The sequence below is a fragment of the Orcinus orca genome, chromosome 6 (assembly GCF_937001465.1).
Source record: "Orcinus orca chromosome 6, mOrcOrc1.1, whole genome shotgun sequence".
Classification (NCBI taxonomy): Eukaryota; Metazoa; Chordata; class Mammalia; order Artiodactyla; family Delphinidae; genus Orcinus; species Orcinus orca.
The window spans coordinates 23,123,125-23,145,758 of NC_064564.1; the positions used below are offsets into that span (position 1 = coordinate 23,123,125).

At 41.1% G+C, this 22,634-nt stretch overlaps 2 protein-coding genes and 1 pseudogene across 2 annotated transcripts in view; 1 reads left to right on the top strand and 2 right to left on the bottom strand.

Annotated features, from left to right (window-relative positions):
* Window positions 1-1,809: 1,809 nt before the first annotated feature.
* LOC125964770 (nonsense-mediated mRNA decay factor SMG5-like) lies at window positions 1,810-13,455 on the bottom strand (annotated as a pseudogene).
* Window positions 13,456-13,468: 13 nt separating this feature from the next.
* Window positions 13,469-14,164, bottom strand: LOC125964771 (uncharacterized). The gene has a single exon (XM_049711341.1). The coding sequence runs from the start codon at window positions 14,162-14,164 to the stop codon at window positions 13,469-13,471; it is 696 nt and encodes a 231-aa protein (XP_049567298.1).
* The window catches only part of LOC125964635 (zinc finger protein OZF-like), a 38,714-nt gene continuing 29,826 nt past the window's right edge, over window positions 13,747-22,634 (top strand). Inside the window, 3 exon segments of the mRNA XM_049710910.1 lie at window positions 13,747-13,829; window positions 14,978-15,036; window positions 16,992-17,143. Of these exon segments, the coding sequence (XP_049566867.1) occupies window positions 16,996-17,143 (148 nt within the window). The 5' untranslated portion in view covers window positions 13,747-13,829; window positions 14,978-15,036; window positions 16,992-16,995.

A 22,634-nucleotide genomic window follows, 5' to 3' on the forward strand; every position in this document is an offset into this window, starting at 1 on the left:
TTAGTTTAGCTGAAGTTTTGTTGATTTTCCTTATTTTTTTTAAACTAGCTCTTCATTTGTTGATTTGTCTATTGTTTATCTGATTTTCACTTATTTTTGCTCTGATCTTCATAATTTTCTTCTGCTAAACTTGGGTTTGAGTGTTTTCTTTTTTCTAATTCCTTGAGGTAAAAAGTTACATTGTTTACTTGAGATCTCTTTTTATCCTTAATGTAGGCATTTTTCACTATAAACTTCTCTGTTAGGAGCACTTTTGCTGAATTTCATTAGTTTTGCCATGTTGTATTTCTGTTTTTATGTATGTCAGAGTGTTTTTTACGTCTCTTTTTATTATTTTTTGATCCATTGGTTATTCAGGAGTATGTGTTTTAAAAATTTATACATATGTGCACATTTCCAGGTTTCCTCCTATTATTGATCTCTAGTTTCATATCATTGTGGTAAAAAAAAATAGTACTTAACATGATTTAAATATTTTAATTTTGCTAAGACTTGCTTTGTAACCTATCATATGCTTTTTCCTGGAGAACATTTCATGTATCCTTGAGAAAATGTCTATTCTGTCGGTGCTGGAAAGAATGCTCTGTGTATACCCGTTAGGTCCATTTAGTCTAAGTAGAGCATAAGTGTGCTCTTTCTTTATTGATTTTCTGTATGGATCATATATCTGTTGTCGAAAATGCGGTAATGAAATTCATACTATTATTGTATTGCTGTCCAATTTCTCCCTTCAGATCTGTTAGTATTGACTTAATATATTTAGGTGTGCCAATGTCAGTTGTATAAAATTTACAAGTGTTAAATCCCTTGCTGAATTGACCCTTCAATATTATATAATGACTTTCTGTGTCTCATGTTAAATTTTAGGCATAAAGTCTATTTTTTCTGTTATAAGTATAGCTACCCTTGCTCATTTTTGTTTTTGTGGTTTTGTTTTTGTTTTAGGTTTCAGGTGGCGGTGGGTCTTTATTCAGTGATGCTTTAGTCTCAGTCTCTGCCAGGGACTGGAAATGGGGGTGATCACACTGCCCCCAGGTTGTCCCAGACTTAACCGTCTCAGAGGAAAGAGGCAGGATGCCTGCTGTCCTCTGAGAACAGCCTGGGAAGCTAGGCTAGCACTGGGGCTGGGGGGAACAGCAGAGCTGAGATCCCCACCTTCAACCCCCAGTCCGAGCTCTATGTGCAGCCTGAGGGGGAGGGGCTGAGGCAATCCTGGCCAAAGCCTCCCACACACAGCCCTGCTCTTGCTGTTCCACTCATGATCTCTGCTCCCACATTCACCTCGACGCTCCAAAAGCTAGACCCGTGCTCAGCTCCTCCAGGCCTTTAGTCCTGGGGAAGGACAAAAGTAGGGAAGCCTATCAGGGCAGAGGGCCCCTGGCCGGGCAGCTTCAAGGGATGTCTCCTTTCTGCTGCCCATCGGAACATAGGCCCCTCCCTAGAGAGTAAGGGAGGTGATGGCCTCAAACATCGCCCCCCCCTCCTCTTACTGGCATCCCGCTCTGTCCCAGCACAGCAACCCAGAGTACAAAGTGCAGTGACCATGGGGCTGGTGGGCACAGGAGCCCTCACTGGCATACAGGCCTGACTGCCTGAAGCCGTCATGGGCCTGCTCCCTGCACTGGAAGCCAGATGAAGGGAGACAGAAATGAGAAGTGGGGTAGTGGATGTGCAGCCCCTGCAGCAAGATGGATCTAAGCTCTGCCCTGCTATTGGTGCAGGCAGCTCCAGGCCCCTCTTTCTTAAGAGTCCCCAAGGCTCCAGAGCTGCCCAGCTTTTGCAAAGGGAGATGAGAGGGGGATGGGTGGGCCTCGAGGAGAGGAAGGGTCTGCAGAGAACCACCCAGACATCTGGTGTTACCCCTCTACCCACAAGGCCAGAGGGCCCAAACTCCTGGCACCAACCACCCTATGCCTTGGGTGAGGAAGAAGGGCCCCTTCTGCTGTCCCTTCCCCCCAGCAGTCCAGGAACTACTCCAATGAAACGAAGACACCCGTGCCTACCACCTGCCCCTGGGGAAAGCAGGGGGGCTGAGGCAGGAAGGCTGGCTAGGGGCCCACAGGCCTCTCCTGCTCCAAGCACTTTCCTTGCTTTCCTGACGTTATCTTGGAAACAGGGGGACCCCCGCCCTCCCAGCTGGCTCCTGGGCCCTTCCTGCAGCCTGTGTGCAGTTGGGCTTCCTTCCTGTGTACAATGAGTGAGTCTGCGTGTGGTGGGGTGACTACAGGTGGTGGTCCTGGCTGCCAGGGAGGGCGGGAGAGATGTGGAGTCAGCCCGCTGCAGGGCCTGGGGGTCGGTCTCAGCCAATCTCCTTCCACTGCTTGTAGAAGTCCAGAACATTCTTAATATCCACACTGGCATTTGCAGTGGCCTGCAAGGCTGCCTGCATAGGGCCTGAGAGCATGCTAGGGTTGTCCATTGGAAGGCCTGTGATGATGGTCACCAGGCCACTCGGGTCCTCCTCACCTGCCCTCTGGGCCAGAGTCAGCTGTTTGCAGCTGTCCAGGATCTTATAGAGCACCCAGGCATCTGCATCCTGCCTCTTCAGCTTATGCCACTTGAAGCTCTTCCCCACCTCTTTCTGGCAGCCAATGTTCCTGTTCCCTTTTTTAAACTCTGCCTCCAGGTATTGGATTCCATCCTGGGCCCCTGGGTGTTCCTTCTTCAGCAAATCTAGGCCATCGATCACTGTCACTGGGATGATGACAATGAAGAGGCCACTGGTGGCCAGCTGGCGGATGATAGGGTGGTGGTGGCAGAGGGCTTGGGTGTTGGGGACGAGGAAGGGAGACATTGCTGACCGGGCCTTGGGCTGCTGCAGGCTCCCTTCCAGCTGAGAGACCTCAAGCTGAAGTCATAGCTGGGCCATGTCTCTCATTAGCCCATTCCGCTGAGCTTCCTCCTGTGCCATGAGGAACTGGAACCGGGCCTGCTGCAGCAGGCTCTCTTGCTCAGACTGGGAGATGCTGACAAAGATGCTGACCTCTGGGTTGAACAGTAGGATGCTGCCGTGCAGGCGGGCAATGAAGTGGCCAAAGCTGTGGATGCAGCAGATATGCACGACTGTCTCCTCTAAGCTGCTGAGCAAGAGCTGATCCGTGTCAAAGTTAAAGCATCTGTGGGCAGCCTGGAGGGGAGGCAGATTGTGAAGTGCCATGTCCTCTGGGAGCAGCAGGCTAGACGGGAGGTCAGGCAGTTCACAACCTTCAAGAAGATCCTGGACCTTGGGACACAGGACCAGGCCAGACTCTTGGAGTTCTCCAGCAGCTGGCAACAGATTCAGCAACACAGACAGGCAGTTCCACAGACTTAGAGAGCTCTGCGCACATACAATGATGAGGCTGCGGTTGGTTTGCAGCCAGTCCAGGAAGACTTTCACAGCAGGAATCTGGCCTTTGGCCATGAGGACTTGCAGCTTCTCCTGGATGCTGCGCTCATTCCAACAGGCGCGCCCACTGTTGGACTCACTTCCCTCCGACTCACAGCCCTCTTCAGAGGCTGGCTCTGAGGGCTTGTCCACATCCCCTCTGACACAGGGCCTGGGGCTGGCCAATGTGGGAGCTTCGGTGGTGGGCTGGAGGAGCAGGTTGCCGAAGGTGGGGGCCAGTTGGAAGCAGCGTTTAGTCTGCAACATCTGGGTGGACATCGCTTGTAGATTGCTGGCAATGCTGGCCTTGCTGGGGTCCAGTGGGCCATTGAAGGATTCAGGAGCCTCTGACCTGGCCCAAGGTGGCTCCAGGGCTGGGGACCATGTCCCTTCCTCATCCTCCTTATCTTCCAGGTCTGATCTGGACTCTTGGCTCTTCATTTCTGAATCTGTCTTGGCATCAAAGGCCGTTCCCCCACCTTCAAGACTCTTGTCAGAGCCACTGTCCGAGCCCTCGCTGGCCTGGACTGAGTCATGGCTCAAGTCCTAGTCAAAGCCTTCACTCATGTCACTGTCATCACCAGCTGTGGGTGGGCGGCAGAGGCAGGAGAGGTGGGAGAACTTCTGGTTCTTTCTGGCTTCGCCCTCTTGAGGTGCTGCAGGAAGAGGCTCAAGACCCTCCTTCTCCAAGGGTCCCTTGGACTCTGGTTCATATGTGCCATCGCTCTGGAATGCCGGGACAGGAGTCTCGCCCTCTTCCAGCTCAGCTTGCCACCCTATGTGGACATGACTGACGAGGTGGGAGAAGAGGGCCAGGGTGAAGGCAATAGCTGCACTCTACTGCTTGGATCTGCTCTCTTCAAGCTGTGCACACACATAAGGCAGATGACGACCATTTGAAAGCTGAGAAGGTCTGGGAGGAAATCATATCCACTCTCATCCTCACTGGCCAGGCTGAGGTTGGGTGGGGAGGGCAGGTAGAAGAGACAGAGGCTGAAGTCCTTCAGGACTGACTGGCAAAGTGACATCAGCTTTGAGTCCAGGGAGCTACTTTTGGGCTGCAGGAGGCTTTGCAGATACATAAAGTTCACCAGCAACCTCTTAATATCCTTACATCGCTTCTTGTTGGGAGAGCGTTTCCTAGTCTCGCACTTCTTCAGCTGTGGTATATTTTGGCTGCCTTGTCACACAGCCGCTTGAGATTCCCATAGGCCCCCTCAAAGGACACTTCCGACTAGATGCAGCACAGGTAGCAATACATGGCTTCCACATTATAGTACTTGCTGCCTGCAAGGGTGCCCAGCTGGTTGAAGGCATTCCAATCTGGGGAGCCACTGACAGGGCTTGGTAGTAAAATCTCTCAGCTAGCAGCTCGGAGTTTATGCCAGCTAATTCATTCTGATATCATGACAAATCCCCCAGGTACACTAGCCATTGGTGGCATGCCGTCTGTGCTCAATCCATCTACTCCCCTGAGGCAGACACTGGCTTCCTGCATCCTATGAGGGGGTTGGTGACATGGGTCCAGTCGACGCAGCATTGCAGTTCTAGCTGGTAGTGGGACTGGATATAGAGAAGGAGATGCTGGTAGAAGCCAATCCCAGCGACCAGGTGTGTCCTGTAGGCACATTCTAAGGTGCTCCGGCTGTGGATATGCTTTTTGTTAGACCCGATGAGCTGGATAACTTCGTAGCATACCTTTCTCCACAGCAGCTCCTTAGCCTTCCTCCCATAGTCCACCGGGTGCTTGACGCAGAGGTCACGCAGCTTGCTCCTCGGGCTAATGTTCTCTGGTTTGAACGCTTCTTGATAAGCGGTTTTGTTGCAAAGGATGAGGTCAAGTCGATGCACAGCCTTTACCACAGCCCGGATAAAGCTGCTTAGTGTTGGGGACCTTTGCTTCGCGGGCTCGCTGCTCTCCCGTTTGGCGGGGGGTGAGCCTTGGCTCATGGTGCCTGGGCCCGAGAATGGCTCCCGGTCACAGGCCCCCGCTACACCTACCACTATCTCCACCACTGCCGTCTTTCTGGCCGCGGCAGCAGCCGGCCCTGCTCCGCCGCCATCGAAGGGAGATGGCTGCCCGCGACTGCCTACCCTTGCTCATTTTTGGTTTTCATTTTTACGGAATATATTTTTTCCATCTCCTCATTTTTATTTGTCATGAAAACTGAAAAAAAATCTCTTTAGGTGGAATACAGTTAGTCTTTTTAAAAATTCGTTCAATCACTCTGTCCTTTAATTGGAAATGTTAATCTATTTACATTTAGAGTATTTATTTATATGTAAGAACTTACTAATGACATCTTGTTAATTTTTTCTGGCTGTTTTGTAGTCTTCCTGTTCCTTTCCTTGTCTCTTGATGTCTTTCTTTGTGAACTGATGATTTCCTGTAGAGGAATGTTTGGTTTTCTTTCGTTTTTCTCTTGTGTATCTACTGTAGGTCTTTGCTTTGTGGTTACTGTGAAGCTGATAAGCCATGAACGTCTTAAACATGTAACAGTCTATTTTAGGCTGCAACAACCTAACTATTCACATACAAAATTCTACCCTTTTACTCCCTTCTCCCAACAGTTTATGATTTGAGGTCACAGTTGATGTATTTTTATATTGTTTATCTATAGCAAATTAGTGTGTAAGTGTAGTTATTTTTAATGCTTCTGTCCTTTAACATTTGTATGATTAATTAACACACCATCATATTTATGCATTGTTGTAATCCTATTTCACTGTATACTTGCCTTACCAATATGTTTTGTATTTTTTGTTTTAATGTTCTTAGTGTTTTTTCATTTAACCTTGAGGAACTCCCTTTGGCAGTGTAAGCAGTGTAGGTCTGCCAGTTGTGTACTCCATTAGATTTTCCTTGTTTGAGAGTCTTTATCACTCCATTTCTGAAAGACAACTTTTCAGGTAAACTATTTTTGGTTGATTTTTTTTTTTCTTTCAGCATGTTGAATTTATCATCCCACCCTCTCATACCCTGCAAAGTTTATTTTGAGGTATCTGCTGATAGTTTTACTGGGGGGTGGTTTCCACTGCATGTGATGCTTTTTTTTCCCTTGTTGCTTTTAAAACTTTCTCTTTACCTTTGATTTTAGGCAGTTTTATCACAATGCTTGTTGGAAAAGATCCCTCTGGGTTGGATCTGTTTGGGGACTTACGAGCTTTGTAAACTTGGATGTCCAAATCTCTCTGCAGAGATGGAAAGTTCTCAGCCATTATTTCCTTAAATATACTTTCTACCCCTTTCTTTGTCTCATCCTCTGGGACCACAGTTATGCATAGATTATTACTTGTAATGGTTTCCTATAGTTCACAAAGGCTTTCTTCGCTTTTTGGGGGGGTTCTTTTTGTAAGCTAACATATGATGTATCATACAAAATGTTCAATATGCACTTGAAGAAAAGTGTGTGTTCTGGGCTTTCTGGGTGGAGCGTCCTGTATATATCTTTTAGGTCTAATTGTTTTATATTGTTCAAATTTTCTATTTCCTTATTGATCCTTGGGCTGGTTGTTCTACTATTGAATATGGGATATTGAAATCTTGCTCTCTAACTGTGGACGTGTCTATATCTCCCTTCAATTTTGTCGACACTTGCCTTGTATACTTTGGAGCTCTGAGGTTTGTTGTGCACATATCTATAGTTATTATATATTCTCAGTGAAATATTTCTTTTACCGATACATAATGTTCTTATTTTTCTCTTTCACCAGTTTTAGATTTAACATCTATTTTGTCTGATATTAATATATAGCCATGCAGCTCTTTTGGTTACTATTTGCATAGGATATCTTTTCCATCCTTTCACTTTTAACTTATGTGTGTCCTTAGATCTAAAGTGAGTCTGCTGTATATAGTATATCCTTTTTGTAAACATCAGCTGTGCAAAACTATGCCTTGTGCTTCAGAATTTTAATCCACTTGTATTTAATTACTGTTAAGAAATAATTATTTTGTTATTTTTCCATAAATAAAGTAATTATTTGTTTTCTGTAATTCTTATGGCTTTTTGTGGTAACTCATTTTGTCTATGACTACCTTCCCTTGTGTTTAGTTAATTATTTGTAGTCACATGTGTCAGCTGCCTTCTAACTCCTTTTACAGATATTTTCTTTGTGGCTACCATAAGGGTTACATATAACATCCTAAAGTTATAGTTCTCTATTTTGAATTGAAACAATATAAATGTAACTGCACACAAAACTACCCCTTTATAATTCCATCTCCCTGCACTTTATGTTACTGATGTCATAAGTTACATCTTTATATTTTCTGTACTCATTAGCACAGTTTTATAATGACATTCATGCATTTTTTTTAAATCCTGTAGAAAATAAAAAGTAAAGTTATAAACAAAATTATAATTTTTAAAAATTTTCTCATGGGTATACCTTTACTGGAGATTGTTATATGTTCATATGGTTTCAAATTACTCCCTAGTGTCCTTTCATTATAATCTGGAGGAGTCCCATCAGCATTTTTTAGGGTAGTGTAGTGATCATGAGTTCCCTCAGCTTTTGTTTAACAGGGAATATGTTAATATCTTACACATTTATAAAGACATTTTTTTCTGGATATAAAACTCTCAATTAGATATAAAATTATCAGTTGATAAGATTTTTTTCCCCTTTCAATACTTTCTATATAGCATCCAATGCCTTCTGGCCTCCAAGATTTCTGCTGAGAAATTGGTTGATAATCTTAATGAGGATGGATACCTTGTTCGTGACAAGTCACTTTTTTCCTACTACTTTCAAGATTCTCTGTTTTTCTTTGCCTTTCAATAGTTTAATTTTAATGTATCTCAGTGTGGGCCTCTTTGGGTTTATCCTCTTGGTAGATGATTGAGTTTCTTGAATTTGTACATACCTCCTTTTCTCTAATTTGGGAGATTTTTGGCCCTCATCCTTCAAGTAATCTCTCTGCTCTTTTCTCTCTTCTTCATCTGGGACTCACATAATGCATACATAGGTACACTTGATGTTTTAAATAACTTGATGTTTTAAATAACTAATTTTGTAATGAGTCTCACTCTAGCTTCTCCTTGGAGCTATGTAATTTATTATATGGGTCCACCAATAATCTAGTTCTCCAGAGAATGCAAATCTAAGATCTGCAGGTCTTAAAAAATTAACCTTAGTAAAGCAGTTTGGTCACTGAATTCAGCTCTCTTCAGAAAGGATTAATTTCCTCCACGCACCTCCTGCATAATGATCAGGATGAAAAGAATATGGGGTTATATGGACCTATTTTGAAATTTAGGTTCTGCCCTGATAATTCTAGTTTAGGTTACCCCTTCTTTTCCTTGAAAGCTCCCTGAGGGTGCAACACTCTTATAGTCTTGAGTGGTTGTACAGATATATGGAGGTGACTAAATCCTATGTCAGGTTCTTTCCCTGAAGTTTGTCAGAATACTCAGATAAAATGATTATTTTAATTGTTATTTTTTACAGAGGGATGTCTAATCTGTGATTTGGTTTCACCCTACTTTCTAACTAATAATTTTCAGGAAAAAGGGCCCCTGAGAGTAGCTGTGATTAAATTCAAAAAGCAAATACAAATGAAACACAAATTCTTTAAAAAATAAAATCAAGAGGTATTTTTTTTTAAATTTTATTTATTTATTTATGGCTGTGTTGGGTCTTCGTTTCTGTGTGAGGGCTTTCTCTAGTTGTGGCAAGCGGGGGCCACTCTTCATCGCGGTGCGCAGGCCTCTCACTATCACAGCCTCTCTTGTTGAGGAGCACAGGCTCCAGACGCGCAGGCTCAGTAGTTGTGGCTCACGGACCTAGTTGCTCTGCAGCATGTGGGATCCTCCCAGACCAGTGCTCGAACCCGTGTCCCCTGCATTGGCAGGCAGATTCTCAACCACTGCGCCACCAGGGAAGCCCCAAGAGGTATTTTTAAAAAACTTTATTTTTTCATCATTTTGAAAGATTTTGCTGTTCTCCCCAACTGCCAAGTTGACAGGTTTTTTTTTTAGTCCCTTCCTTTCTTTCTTTTCTTTCTTTTTTCTTCTTGCTTTGTTTCTGACAAGAAATTTGTCATCTTTATCTTAGCTTCCTTGTACAGATTATTTTTTTCTCCAGCTGCTTTTATTTTTTAAAGCTTTTTTTAAAAATTAATTTATTTTATTTTATTTATTTTTGGCTGCATTGGGTCTTCGTGGCTCTGCACGGCCTTTCTCTAGCTGTGGCAAGGAGGGGCTACTCTTCATTGCGGTGCACAGGCTTCTCGTTGTGGTGGCTTCTTTTGCTGCAGAGCACAGGCTCTAGGCGCATGGGCTTCAGTAGCTGCAGCACTGTGGGCTCAGTAGTTGTGGCTCACGGGCTCTACAGCGCAGGCTCAGTAGTTGTGGCACACAGGCTTAGTTGCTCCGCGGCATGTGGGATCTTCCTGGACTGGGGATCAAGCCCATGTCCCCTGCATTGGCAGGTGGATTCTTAACCACTGTGCCACCAGGGGAGCCTCCAGCTGCTTTTAATATTTTATATTTATCACTGGTTTTGAGCAATTTGATTATGATATACTTTGGTGTAGCTTTATGTTTCTTATGCTTGACATAAACTTCATGGATGTATGGATTTACAGTTTGAAAAGTTTTCAAGCATTATTTCTCTAAATTTTCTCTCCCATATCCCTCACACTCCTACAGGAACTCCAATTGCATATTTACCTGGTCACTTGAAGTTTTTCTACCATTTGCTGTTTATTGTTAATTTTTTTCTCTTTTTTTTTCTTATGTCTTTTCCCTAGAAATTCATAATGTGCTGTTGATCCCATCAACTGTATTTTTATATCAAGCATTGTAGTTTTCATCTACATCTAGAAGTTCAGTTTGAATCTTTTATCTCCCATGCCTCTACTTAACTTTTTGAATGTACAGAATACAGTGACAATAACTGTTTTAAAACCCTTCTCCTAATTCTAACACCCGTATATGATTAGCAACAATTTTAATTGGTTTATTTTGCTCAGCATGGATCCCATTTTCTTGAATCTTTACAAATCTGATCATTTTTAATTGGATTAGAGACTCGTTGGGTGGTGGATATTTTGTAGTCAAAAAAATATTCTTGAGCTTGGTTCTGAGATGTATTTATGTTATTTGTAAACGGTTTGATCTTTTTGTGTTTTGCCATTAAGGTTTGTTAAGTGAGATGAGAGCAAGGCTCTTCTTTGGACTATCTTGTCCTGAACAAAGGGCCAGCCATGACCAAGCACCTCAACCTAAGGGAGCAGCACCAATTTGGTCAGGACTTTCTCCCAGGTTAGTGCCATACTCTCTTGCTCGCTTGCTGTGACTCCAACTAATAGACTAATCCTGAACAGAAAACCAAGAGCAGAGTAAAGGGATTTTTATTTCTTTTTCCCTACTGTCAACACAGCATCTAGAATAATAGGTGTCACACAGCAGGTTTTATGAATACACAGAAAAGATATTTCATATATAATATATATAATATATATAATATATGAGATGAGATGTATATGTACTTTATCTCCGTTAGTAATCTTTACTTAAATTCAATTATGACTTATTTAATAAAGCTCCACCAGCCTTTTTGTGCTTATTACTTTTAATTCATTAGAGAGGTGTATTAGTTTGCTAGGTCTGCCATAACAAAATGGTGCAGACTAAGGGCTCAAGCAACAGAAATATATTTTCTTACAGTTAGAGAGTCTAGAAGTTCATAATCAAGGTGTCCTTAATTTTGGTGTCTTCTGTGGAATCTCTCCTTGGCTTGCAGGTGGTTGTCTCCTTTTTTAAATTGAAATATATTTGACATATAACATTATGTAAATTTAAGTTGTAAAACATGTTGATTTGATAGGTTTATGTATTGTAGTATGATTGCTGTTGTAGGGACAATCAGCACCTTGATCATGTTACATGATTATCTTTTTTTTTTTTTTTGGTGATTGGAATAATTAAGATCTAGTCTCTTAGCAAGTTTGACGATTACAATACAATATTGTTGTTTGTATTCACTATATTGTGCTTTAGATCTCTGGGACTTTTTTAGTGTTGCCCTCTTATTGTGTCTTCATATGGTCTTTCTTCTGTAGGTATGCATTCCTTGTGTATCCAAAGCTTCTTATAAGAACACCAGTTGGATTGGATTAGAGCTTACCTTAACAGCCTCATTTTAACTTAATTACTTCTCTGAAGGCCCTAACTCTGAATATAGTTACATAGTAGGGTACTCAGGCTTAGGGCTTCAACATATTAATTTGGAAGATGGGCACAATTCAGCCCATAATAGAGGACAAATTATGATAAAATTGAAAATGAGTAACTTGTCATTTTGTGCATGAAAATCCAAGACTATTAATATTAAAATTAGTTAAAAAATAAATTAGAGGATGAAGGAGAAAATATTGTTAATATATCAAAACAAGCATCTCTCCTATGTGCAAATAAATACTTGTTATACCATATGTGAGAGTGTTTTATTTACTGTAATAGGATTCAAATTGAAAGAACTTAATAAATGTTTACCTATATGTAAGTCTATATGAAGAAAAGTATTAACCTGCATAAGAGATTTAAAGAAGAGAGAGGATATATAGTGGGCAGGATTATATTAGTGGCAGACAGGATAATGTCACTATTTCACTTTTGTAAAGATATCTTTTCTTGCAGGCATGCAGGGTGCAGCCCAGCAATGTAGTTCTAAATAGTTTGACCTGATGATATGATTACATTTTAATTAAGGGTCAAAATAAGCTGTAAATAAGTAGAAAAAAGGAAAGCTTGTATCTGAAAAATGTATTTGTGTGGTGTACTGCACTGACTAAAGTTGAGGCTAATTAACATTGGTTATGTTTGGGAAGGAGATGGAGAGTGGGAACTTCCTCCAATTATCCCATCAAGCACTACTCTTTTGATGAAACTGATCTTGTGTTTTTGTATAATTTAAAACAAAATGTTGAAATATATTTATATACATTAAAGAACACAGGAAATACTCCATAAAATGTTGAAAGAATAATGATTTTTCAACAGCCTTGCTCAGGTCAGAATTGGTGGTGTATGAAAAAAATACTTGCAAAGTATATTGAGTATTTTGCTAGGCCTATGTCATGAGGAGGGCCATCTAATTTGCATAAAACAAACATGGTTGGGCTATCAGTGCATTATACTGTCATATTTAGATTTAGTGTTAGAAGGTCAGGCATTTTTACATAGAAAATCATTGCCAAATGCAAGTTCATGTACCTGATGCACAGTAAGGCCAAACAGACCAAAACATTGATGTTTGGAGCAGGTAAAGATTTACTGCAGTGGTCAAGCAAGGAGAATGAACAGGTGGCTCATGCTCAAAAGACCTGAACTCCTCGATGATTTTGAGGAAAGAGTTTTATAGGCATATTTGGGGTCGGAGCCTGCATGGTATCTACTTTGGTTGGTGATGAGGTGACTGGGTGCTATTCAGGAATATTGTGCTCAACCTGAAGTTACCATCCTCCTGCAGAGAGGGGGCTTTAGATCCTGCAGCAAAACTCAAAGATATTTTATGTATAATCCCTTGAGGAGGAACCAGGTCCCTGTTTTATAGCTGCAGTATTGTTTCTTGACTGCTTCTCTTTGCTTTTGCACTCCCTCCGTTCCCTGGTTAGTAACTGTTTGAATCTGTCCTTTGGAACTCAGCGATGGTCTAGGAGCTGAAACCTTTTTCCTACAAAGATGCAAGGGACAGGGAAGGGCTTTTGTATCCAGAAGAGCCCTGTAGCGTCCTACTTGGTTTCAAAATTGCAGTAAATGAAAAAGAAGTCTGTCCCATTATGACTAAACCAGTGAACTCACTTTTGAGAAAATACGCTATTTGTCTTTCACAAAGGACGCCCCCTTGATGCCAAGTAGGTTAATTAATGCAGAGACGGAAAATTCTATTCCATTAGGAGGATATTTTCTCGGGACTATCAGGATCTACCAATCTGGAGAATCTGATATCAGTCATGACCTTTACCTGCTTGCCTTGGTACACCCAGATAGGCCCGGTATGGTGATAGTCCAAGAACCACGGTGCGGAGAAACACCCAATCCGGGGTCTCGGAGAACCCAGGACCACGGAACAAGCATTTCCCCCGTATTTCTACTCTGCTGCAATAAATGGATTGCTCTGTTCAAGACACCCCAGGGCGCGGGGAGCGACGGGAAATGTAGTCTTTCTCCCTCCACAGCCCTCCTGGTTTCTGGGGCTTCCTCTGCGCCTGTGCAACATAGGCCCCGCCTCATCTCTTCCGCTCTCACAGGCCTCGTGGTGTGAAGAGCCTGGAGCTTCGGCCCTCGCAGGTGCGGGATCTGCACGGTGGGGACGGGAACTTCGCGTGGCCCGGAGCTTTGCTGAGAGCGGCGTTCTCGTGGCGGGGTCGGAAGTGGTACGTCTCGGGCCGCCTTCTGGTCCAGGCGGGACTGCAGTGCCCGGGTCTGGCCTGGACGTCGGCCCTGGGAAGGTGGGTGGGGCGATCCCGGTTCGGGCCTTGTGGTCTCGGGGGCAGGTGGCGCTGAGACCCGTTGGGAGCGGGGACGGTGCGTGTGGGGATGGAAAGCCCGGCCCGGCCTGCATCTGACGGGGGGACGCCGTGGCGGACAGTGGGAGGGAAAGCGCGGTGGTCACGCTGGCCGTGAGCGGGCCAGAAAGCGCGGGCGGAGAGTGTGCTGGGCAGCCCTGCTCTGGAGCGGGAGAGACCTGGTCAGTTACAGCCGTGTCACCGGTACTGTGGGCGGGAGAAGTAACCTGGGGACGAGTCAGGTCTGCAAAGGAGGCTATGAATAATGCCTGCTTCATGGCGTTGTTCTGAGAATTCGATGTGGTGTCATTTGGAAAAAGAGGCAAGTGCCAGGTACTAACCGCCGAAAAAGTGACAGTAGATGTTGTTGTTCAGAAGACACTTTGTTCTTTTCCTTGAGTGGTTTACATAAGCCTCCCAATTATCTCGTGATAGCGGTATGAGCATCTGCATTAAACACACGTTAAGCAGAAAGCAGATCTGAGTCTCAGGGTGGTGAGGTGGTCCTGAGTTTGAGAGCGCCTGTGACTTCTCCAGGCCCACCCGGAATGTGACAGAGCCAGGAGCCGAACAGTCGTTCATACCGTTCAGTCATCAGAAGAAAGTTATCAAGAGTCCCTTTTGAGAAAATGCAGCCCACTTCAATAATGTTTTTAAAATTTGTCTTAAAGCTTGCCCTCCTTTTTACTGTGCTTCCTGTGGATTTTCTAACTCCAGGGGTAAACAATATTGTTAGGAAAACAAAGTAAGGATGCAGGCAGTGTCTTTTCTTCTACTGTTAATTTTAATGAAACGTGTCGTTCTTTGGTGTATTTTAGTATGTTAGTTTTTTGTTTGTATTGTTTAAATTAGTAAAAAAAAAATATTTTTACCAACTGAGAAGTGGTAGGTTTAAGCCCCATGATCATTTCAAACTGGAAGATGGACAAGTGGTGCTTCCACAGGGTACTTCCCTTGCCTTTTCAAGGGCCAAAGTGAGTCCTTAGGGAGGCTGCCCCTCAGCTGGGCTTCTGAGGTGATTGGGAGGTGAATGTAGGAACGATAAGGCAGGCCAGGTGTTCTGACCTTTTCCTCTTTCTGTCCCCCCCCAGCTGAATCTTCACCGTCCTCTACACTCTCCCAAGACCTACTGAAAATGAACATATCTGAGGTGAGCTCTTTCTTCATCCCCCTGTTAGTGGTATGATAGATTCAACTCTTGATTTCAGATTGCTCTCAGATTCTGTTACACATCTTTTATCAGTGTAAGTTATTTCCCTTTTATAATCAGTTTTACTTGGGTCATGAATGTACCCTGAATTATATCGAATACCTTTTTGTATCTATTGGAGTAAAGCTACAGCTTATTTTTTTTAATCTCCAAATATTAGAGGTAGCAAGTAGCTTAAATGGATTTTAGAATGTTAACTTACTCTTGAATTCTTGTATAGACCCTACTTGATAGTGGGTGTGAGCCTTTTTTGTTTTAAATTTGTAACTGACATCTTTTTGCTATTATCATATTTGAACTTTTATTCTGTATTCACATACTACATTAGCCTATAATTTTGTTTTCTTATGTCCCTGACTAACTGCGGTATCTTGGTTATATTAGTCTTCGGGGCTCTTTCTGCTTTTTTCTCCTCTCCTCTCCTCTCCTTTCCCTTCCCCCTTCCTTCTTTTATCCTTTCTCTCTCTCTCTCTCTCTCTCTCTCTCTCTCTCTCTCTGTCTCTCTCTGTGTCTATTTCATATGAGAAAATCATCTGTTACAGACTTCCTGAAACTCACCTCTAAAACTGGACTTTGTGAGTACATCTGCTTTTTGTGTGTTGATGTAGATTACTGAGTCACTTTATTTAAACAGTCATGGATCTAGTCTGGTTTTCTATTTTTTTTATTATTTTCAGAGAAAATTGTACATTTTTGTCTGTTTTTGCAATGTATTTTCATGACCTTGTTGATAGTTTTCTCTTATATTTGTTGTTACATCAATAATTTCTGTTTTCATATATTTAAACTTTCTACTTAACACAGGGAATGCTGATCAGAAAACAACCAAACGTGTTAACGGGTCGGCCCTGTCATAAATCTAGAATTTCAGAGCCTGCTGTTGGGCTTGGAAATTTGTACTGTTAGTATATTCTAAATACTGAGTTGAGGGAGCATGCACTCAACCATTTTGCTGGTTCCAACTTCAGTACACCAGCTGTCAATTTCTTTTTTAGATAGGTGATATATTCACGTGACTCTAAAATCTAAACAGAAAGCATATTCATTGAGGTCTTGATCAGTTTGAATTAATTATTTTTTGTGGTGCAAAGTATGAATCAAGGTTATTGTTATTATTTTTCTAATGGAGTTTTTTAGTCTAACATGATTTGTGTCAGAATATACTTTCTCCATTGAATTGCCCAGACACCTAAATTAAATAATTGTGTGTGTGCATTATGTTTGTATTTATCATTTTTATACTTTTTCTTTTGATCTCTGTGTTTCATTTTCATTAATATCACATACTTTCTTTGTCTTAAGCTCTATGGTATGTCTTGAAATCAAGTAATACCAGTCCTCTGACTTTGTTCTTTTTCAAAACTGTTTTCATATTCTAGATTGTTTGCTTTCTATGTAAATATTAGAATTAACTTGTGATTCTAAAAATCCTGGTAAGCTTTTGATTATGATTTCATTGAATCTATAGATTTCTTTGTGGAGAACTGACAATCTCCATCATACTGAATCTCCTAATCTATGAATTCAATATTCATCTCTGTTTACTAGGTTGGTTAGAGAATTTTGAGCTGAGAAAAGACATGACCTGACTTATAATTTAATAATAACTCTGAGAGTGGGCCCTAGTGAGATAGTGGTGGAAATAAATGATATAGCAGGACTTTCAGTAATCCTTTCAAGAAATGGTGATGTTAGCAGTTGTACTTCGAAGTGATCAAATTTTGGATGGAATTTAAAGGCAGAGCCAAAACTCTGAAAATGCCTGCTTCCCTAGGACATCACAGATAATGTGTGTACTGTCAGATATTTTTGATTTTTCATAATGTGAAAAAATTTCAGTTTTCATCTTACATTCCAAAGGTATTATCCATGTCACCTAATTTTGAATTCTTCAGATTGATGAGAAATGTGCTTTCACAGACATCAGTGTCATTCAAGGACGTGACTGTGGAGTTTACCCTGGAGGAGTGGCAGTGTATGAGCTCTGCTGAGAGGACCCTGTACAGAGATGTGATGCTGGAGAACTACAGCCACCTTGTCTCATTGGGTGAGCCTACTTTATCATGCGACTGCCTACAGTGTATTTGATTTTCTGTTTCTTCTCCTGTTTTTTTAAAAAATCATCTATATTGAGGTATAATTAACAGAAAATAAAATTCAACAAGTTTCTATGTATAATTCAGTGACTTTTGAAAAATGTGTACGGCTATACCACCAAAATCATACAGGTATTTCTATCATGTGAAAATTTTCCTTATGGCCTTTCTCAGTCAGTCCTCTCTTCCCACCCATTTTATGATAATCACTGATCCTCTTTCTATTTCAATACTTTTGCCTTTTTTGAAAGTTCATATAAATGGAATCACACTTTATATCCTGTCTGTATGGCTTCTTTCCCTTAGCATAATTCTTTGGAGATTCATGGATATTGTTGTGTGTGTCTGTATTTATTCTTTATAGTGATGAGTAATGTTTCGTTCTTTGGCGTGTATTTTCAGTTGTTGATAAGACATGAGGTCCTCTTTGCTTTGGTGCTATCATAAGCAAAGGTGCTATGAATATTTAAGTCCAAGTCTGTGTGTGGCTATGTTTTCATACCTTTGTGTAAAGACCCTAGTTGTTGTTTCCTGGGTCTTATGTATACCTACAGGAAAACCTGGTTTTATCGTGCTTTACTTTATTAGGCTTCTCAGCTGTTACTTTTTGTTACAAATGGAAAGTTTGTGGCAGCCCCTTGGGTCCAGCCACGTCTATTGCTGCCAGTTTTCAAACAGCGTTTGCTCACTTTGTGTCTCTGTGTCATGTTTTGGTAATTCTCACAACATTTCAAACTCTTCCATTATTATACTTGTTATGGTGATCTGTTGTAATTGTTTTGGGGCACCATGAATTGCACCCGTATGAGATGGCAAACTTGATTGATAAATATGTCTGTGTCTTGACTGCTCCGCTGACTGGCCATTCCCCCATCTCTCTCTTTCTCTTCAGGCCTCCTATTTCCTGAGACATAATAATATTGAAATTAGGCCAATTAATAACCCTGCAATGGCTTGTAAGTGTTCAAATGAAAGGAAGAGTTACATGCCACTTACTTTAAATTAAAAAATAGAAATTATTAGTAAGGAAGGCATGTTGAAAGCCGAGATATTCTGAAAGCTAGGCTGATCGCACCAGTTAGCCAAGTTGTGAATGCAAAAGAAAAGTTCTTGAAGGAAAATTAAAGTGATAACTCGAGTGAACACATGAATGATAAGAAAGTGAAACAGCCTGATTACTGATATGGAAAATATTTTAGTGTCTTGGATAAAAGGTCAAACAACATTCCCTTAAGCCAAAGTGTAATCCAGGGCAAGGTCCTAACTCTCTTCAATTCTGTAAAGGCTGAGAGAGGCAAGCAACCTGCAGAGTTTGAATCTATTATAGGTTGGTTCATGAGGGTTAAGGAAAGAAGCCATCTCTATCAGATGAACGTGCAAGGGGGAGCAGCAAGTGCTGATGGAAAAGCTGCAGCAAGTTATCCAGAAGATCTAGTTAAGATGATTAATGAAGGTGGCTACATGACACAACAGAGTTTTAATGTAGATGAAATACTCTTCTATTGGAAAAAATTCCATCTAAGACTTTCATACGTAGAGAGGAGAAGTCAATGCCTGGCTTCAAAGCTTCAAGGACTCTCTTGTTGCGAGCTAATGCAGCTGGTGACTTTAATTTAAATCCAGGGCTCATTTACCATTCCAGAAATTCTAGGGGCCTTAGGAATTATGCTGAATTTACTTTGCCTGTGCTCTGGAAATGGAACAACGAAGCCTGGATGACAGCACATATGTTGACAACATGATTTACTGAGTATTTTAAGCCTATTGTTAGACCTACTGCTCAGAAAAAAGATTTCTTTCAAAACATGCTCATTGGTTATGCACCTGGTCATTCAAGAGCTCTGATGGAGATGTACAATGTGATTAGTATATTTATGCTTGCTAACACAACATCCATTCTGCAGCCCATGTGTTGAGTTGTTTTGACTTTCAAGTCTTATTATTTAAAAAATATATTTTGTAAAGCTATGGCTGCCATAGGTAATGATTCCTCTGTGGGTCTGGGCAGAGTCAATTGAGAACCTTCTGGAAAGGATTGACCATTCTAGATGACATTAAGAACATTTGTGATTCATGGGAGGAGTTTACAATATCAGCCTGAACAGGAGTTTGGAAGAAGTTGATTTCAGTCATTATGGATGACTTTGAGGGGTTCCAAACTTGAGTGTAGGAAGTGACTGCAGATGGGTGGAAGAAGCAGAAGAATCAGAATTAGAAGCAGATCCTGAAGATGTGACTGAGCTACTGCAATCCCATGATAAAAATTTAATGGATGAGGAGTTGCTTCTTGAAGGGGCAAAGAAAGTGGTTTCTTGAGATGAAATCTACTGGTGAAGACACTCTGAAGATCCTTCAAAGGACAACAAAGGATTTAGAATATTACACATTTAGTTAATAAAGTAGTAGCAGGGTTTGAGAGGATTGACTAGTTTTGAAAGAAGTTTTACTGTCTGTAAAATGCTGTCAATTCGCTTTGCATATTACGGAGAAATAATTCATGAAAGGAAGAGTCAATTGATGTGACAAACTTCATTGTTGTCTTGTTTTAAGAAACTGCCACAGCCACCCCAGCCTTCAGTAACCACCACCATTATTAGTCAGCAGCATCAACACTGAGGCAAACCCTCCACCAGCAAGATTACCATGCACTGAAGGCTCAGTGATGGTTAGCATTTTTTAGCAATAAAGTGTTATTTTAAATTAAGATATGTACATTGTTTTTTAAGACATAATGCTGTTGCAAACTTACTAGTCTACTCTGTGTGTAAACACAGATTTTCTATGTATTGGGAAACCAAACAATTTGTGCGACTCACTTTATTGTGATATTCACTGTATTGCTGTGATCTGCAACCACACCTGCAGTGTCTCTGACATATGCCTGTATATGAAGAAGAAAACAATAACTGCCAAATGTTTTTAAAGTGCATGTGTCATTTACGTGGGCATTAGTAACTTATAGTAATTCTAGTTGCTCCAAATATTCACCATCATTTTGTGATGTAAACCCGATGAGTTTTTATCCTTTTAGTGGGGGTCTGTTTTATCTACTTGGGTTTCATTTATCATTTCTCTTTGACTAATGACGATGAACAACTTTTGTATGCTATTTGTTCATTCACATAGCTTTTAAAAAAGTAAGTTCAGATCCTTAGCCCATTTGTTTTGTTGAGTTTTTCAGCTTATAATTCAGTTGAAAGAGTTCTTTATACAATCTTGATAGAAGACTTTTATAAGATACACATGTTGAAAATTTTTTCTCCTAATCTGTGGTTGATCTTTTTAGTTGTGAAACAGTTGGGCAAAAGGTTTTCATGTTGATGAAGTCCAATCTATCATTTCCTTTACTTTCCTATTCTATTCCCCCCACCCCCTGTTTCATAATTTGCCTAACAAAGGTCATTCAGATTTTCTCCTCTGTTTTTTTCTAAAAATATCCTTGGTTTAGATTTTACATTTAAGTCTTTGACTTTTTCTGTAATCTGTGTAAATGGTGTGAAATATAGATTGTGATTCATTTTTGCAGCTAAAGGTCTGCTTGGCTCACTGGTTATCCTTTTCCTATTCAGTTGCCTTGGCACCTTTTGAAATAAATTGTACATATATGCATAGGCTTCTCTCAATATCATTCTGGTTTATTGATCTAAATATCTATCTTAATAGGTATGCACTATTTGACTAGTGCACTAGTCATGCACTATTTTGATTAATCTGTCTATGCAGTAAGTTTTTACATCAGAAGGAATAAGTCCTCTTAACTTTTTCTTTTGGCTATTACAGTTTGTTTTTCTTTCCCTGTAAATTTTAAAAAATTTTATTTTTTCTGGAAACCCTAGTGGTGTTTTATAAGGATTGTGTTGAATGTTTAGAAGATTTGGGGGAAAATTTACATCTAATAATATTGAATTTTCTGATGTGTGAACAATGTCCTTACTTTTCCTTAGCATTTAATGTTCCTTTGCAGTGTGTTACAGTTTTCACTTATGTGTCTTCAGCCTTTTTTGTGAGATGTATCCTTAAATCTTTTGATGCTATCTGTAATGATACTTTTAAAAACTTCAATTTCCAATTTTTTTTGGATTTAAGTAAAAATATAATTCATGTTCATTGATGTTGTTTATCTCTGTTTTGCTAACTTCGCTTGTTACTTCTACTAGATGTCTTGAAGATTTCTTAGACTATTATATATAGTAAATAATATGATTTGTAAATAAAGATATTTTTCTAATCTCTATGCATTTTAATTTCTTTTTTGAACAGGCCAGGATTTAATGTGAAGAATTTATTTATTATTTACAACTAAGTATGATGTTAGTCATAGGCCTTAAATAGTTGCTCATTGTCACCTATTTCTTTTCTTTCTATTCCTAGTGCTGTAAAATTAATATCATTTCTTCCTTAAAAGTTCATACTAGAATTCATTACAGAAGCAATCTGGACCTGGAATTTTCTTTGTTGGAATTTTTTTTTTAATAACAACTTGATTGAGGTAGAATTCGTGTACCAAAAGTTCACCCTTTTAATTTACACAATTCAGTATATCTATCTATCTATCTATCTATCTATCTATCTATCGTGTGTGTGTGTGGGGGGGTACGCGGGCCTCTCACTGTTGTGGCCTCTCCCGTTGCAGAGCACAGGCTCCAGACGCACAGGCTCAGCGGCCATGGCTCACAGGCCTAGCCGCTCCATGGCATGTGGGATCTTCCCAGACTGAGGCAGGAACCCGTGTCCCCTGCATCGGCAGGTGGACTGTCAACCACTGCGCCACCAGGGAAGCCCCACAATTCAGTATTTTTTAATATGTTCACAGAGATATGGAACTATCACCACTATTTAGTTTTAGTATATTTTCATCACCCCTAGAAGAAACCCTAATCTACTAATCTACTCTGTGTCTATAGAGATTTGCCTATTTTGGAGGTTTCATATAAGTAGAATCACAAAATATATAGCTTTTTCTGAGCGGCTTCTTCTACTTAGCATGATATATTTTTTTTTTATTTTGCGGTACGCGGGCCTCTCCCTGCTGTGGCCTCTCCCATTGTGGAGCACAGGCTCTGGACGCGCAGGCCCAGCAGCCATGGCTCACAGGCCCAGCCGCTCCACAGCACGTGGGATCCTCCCAGACCGGGGCACGAACCCGTGTCCCCTGCATCGGCAGGCGGACTCTCAACCACTGTGCCACCAGGGAAGCCCAGCATGATCTTTTTAGGTTCATCAGTGTTATAATATGTATCCGTAATCAAATTCAATTTCTGGTTAAGTAATATTTGATTTTATGGATATATCACATTTTTTTTTCCATTGGTGGGCTTTGGGTTGTTTCCATTTTGACTGTTAATGAATAATGCTGCTAGACCAGTTGTGTTTTTGTGTGCACATAGTTTTCCATTCTACTTTGTATATACTTAGCGTAGAATTACTGGGTGATATGGTAAC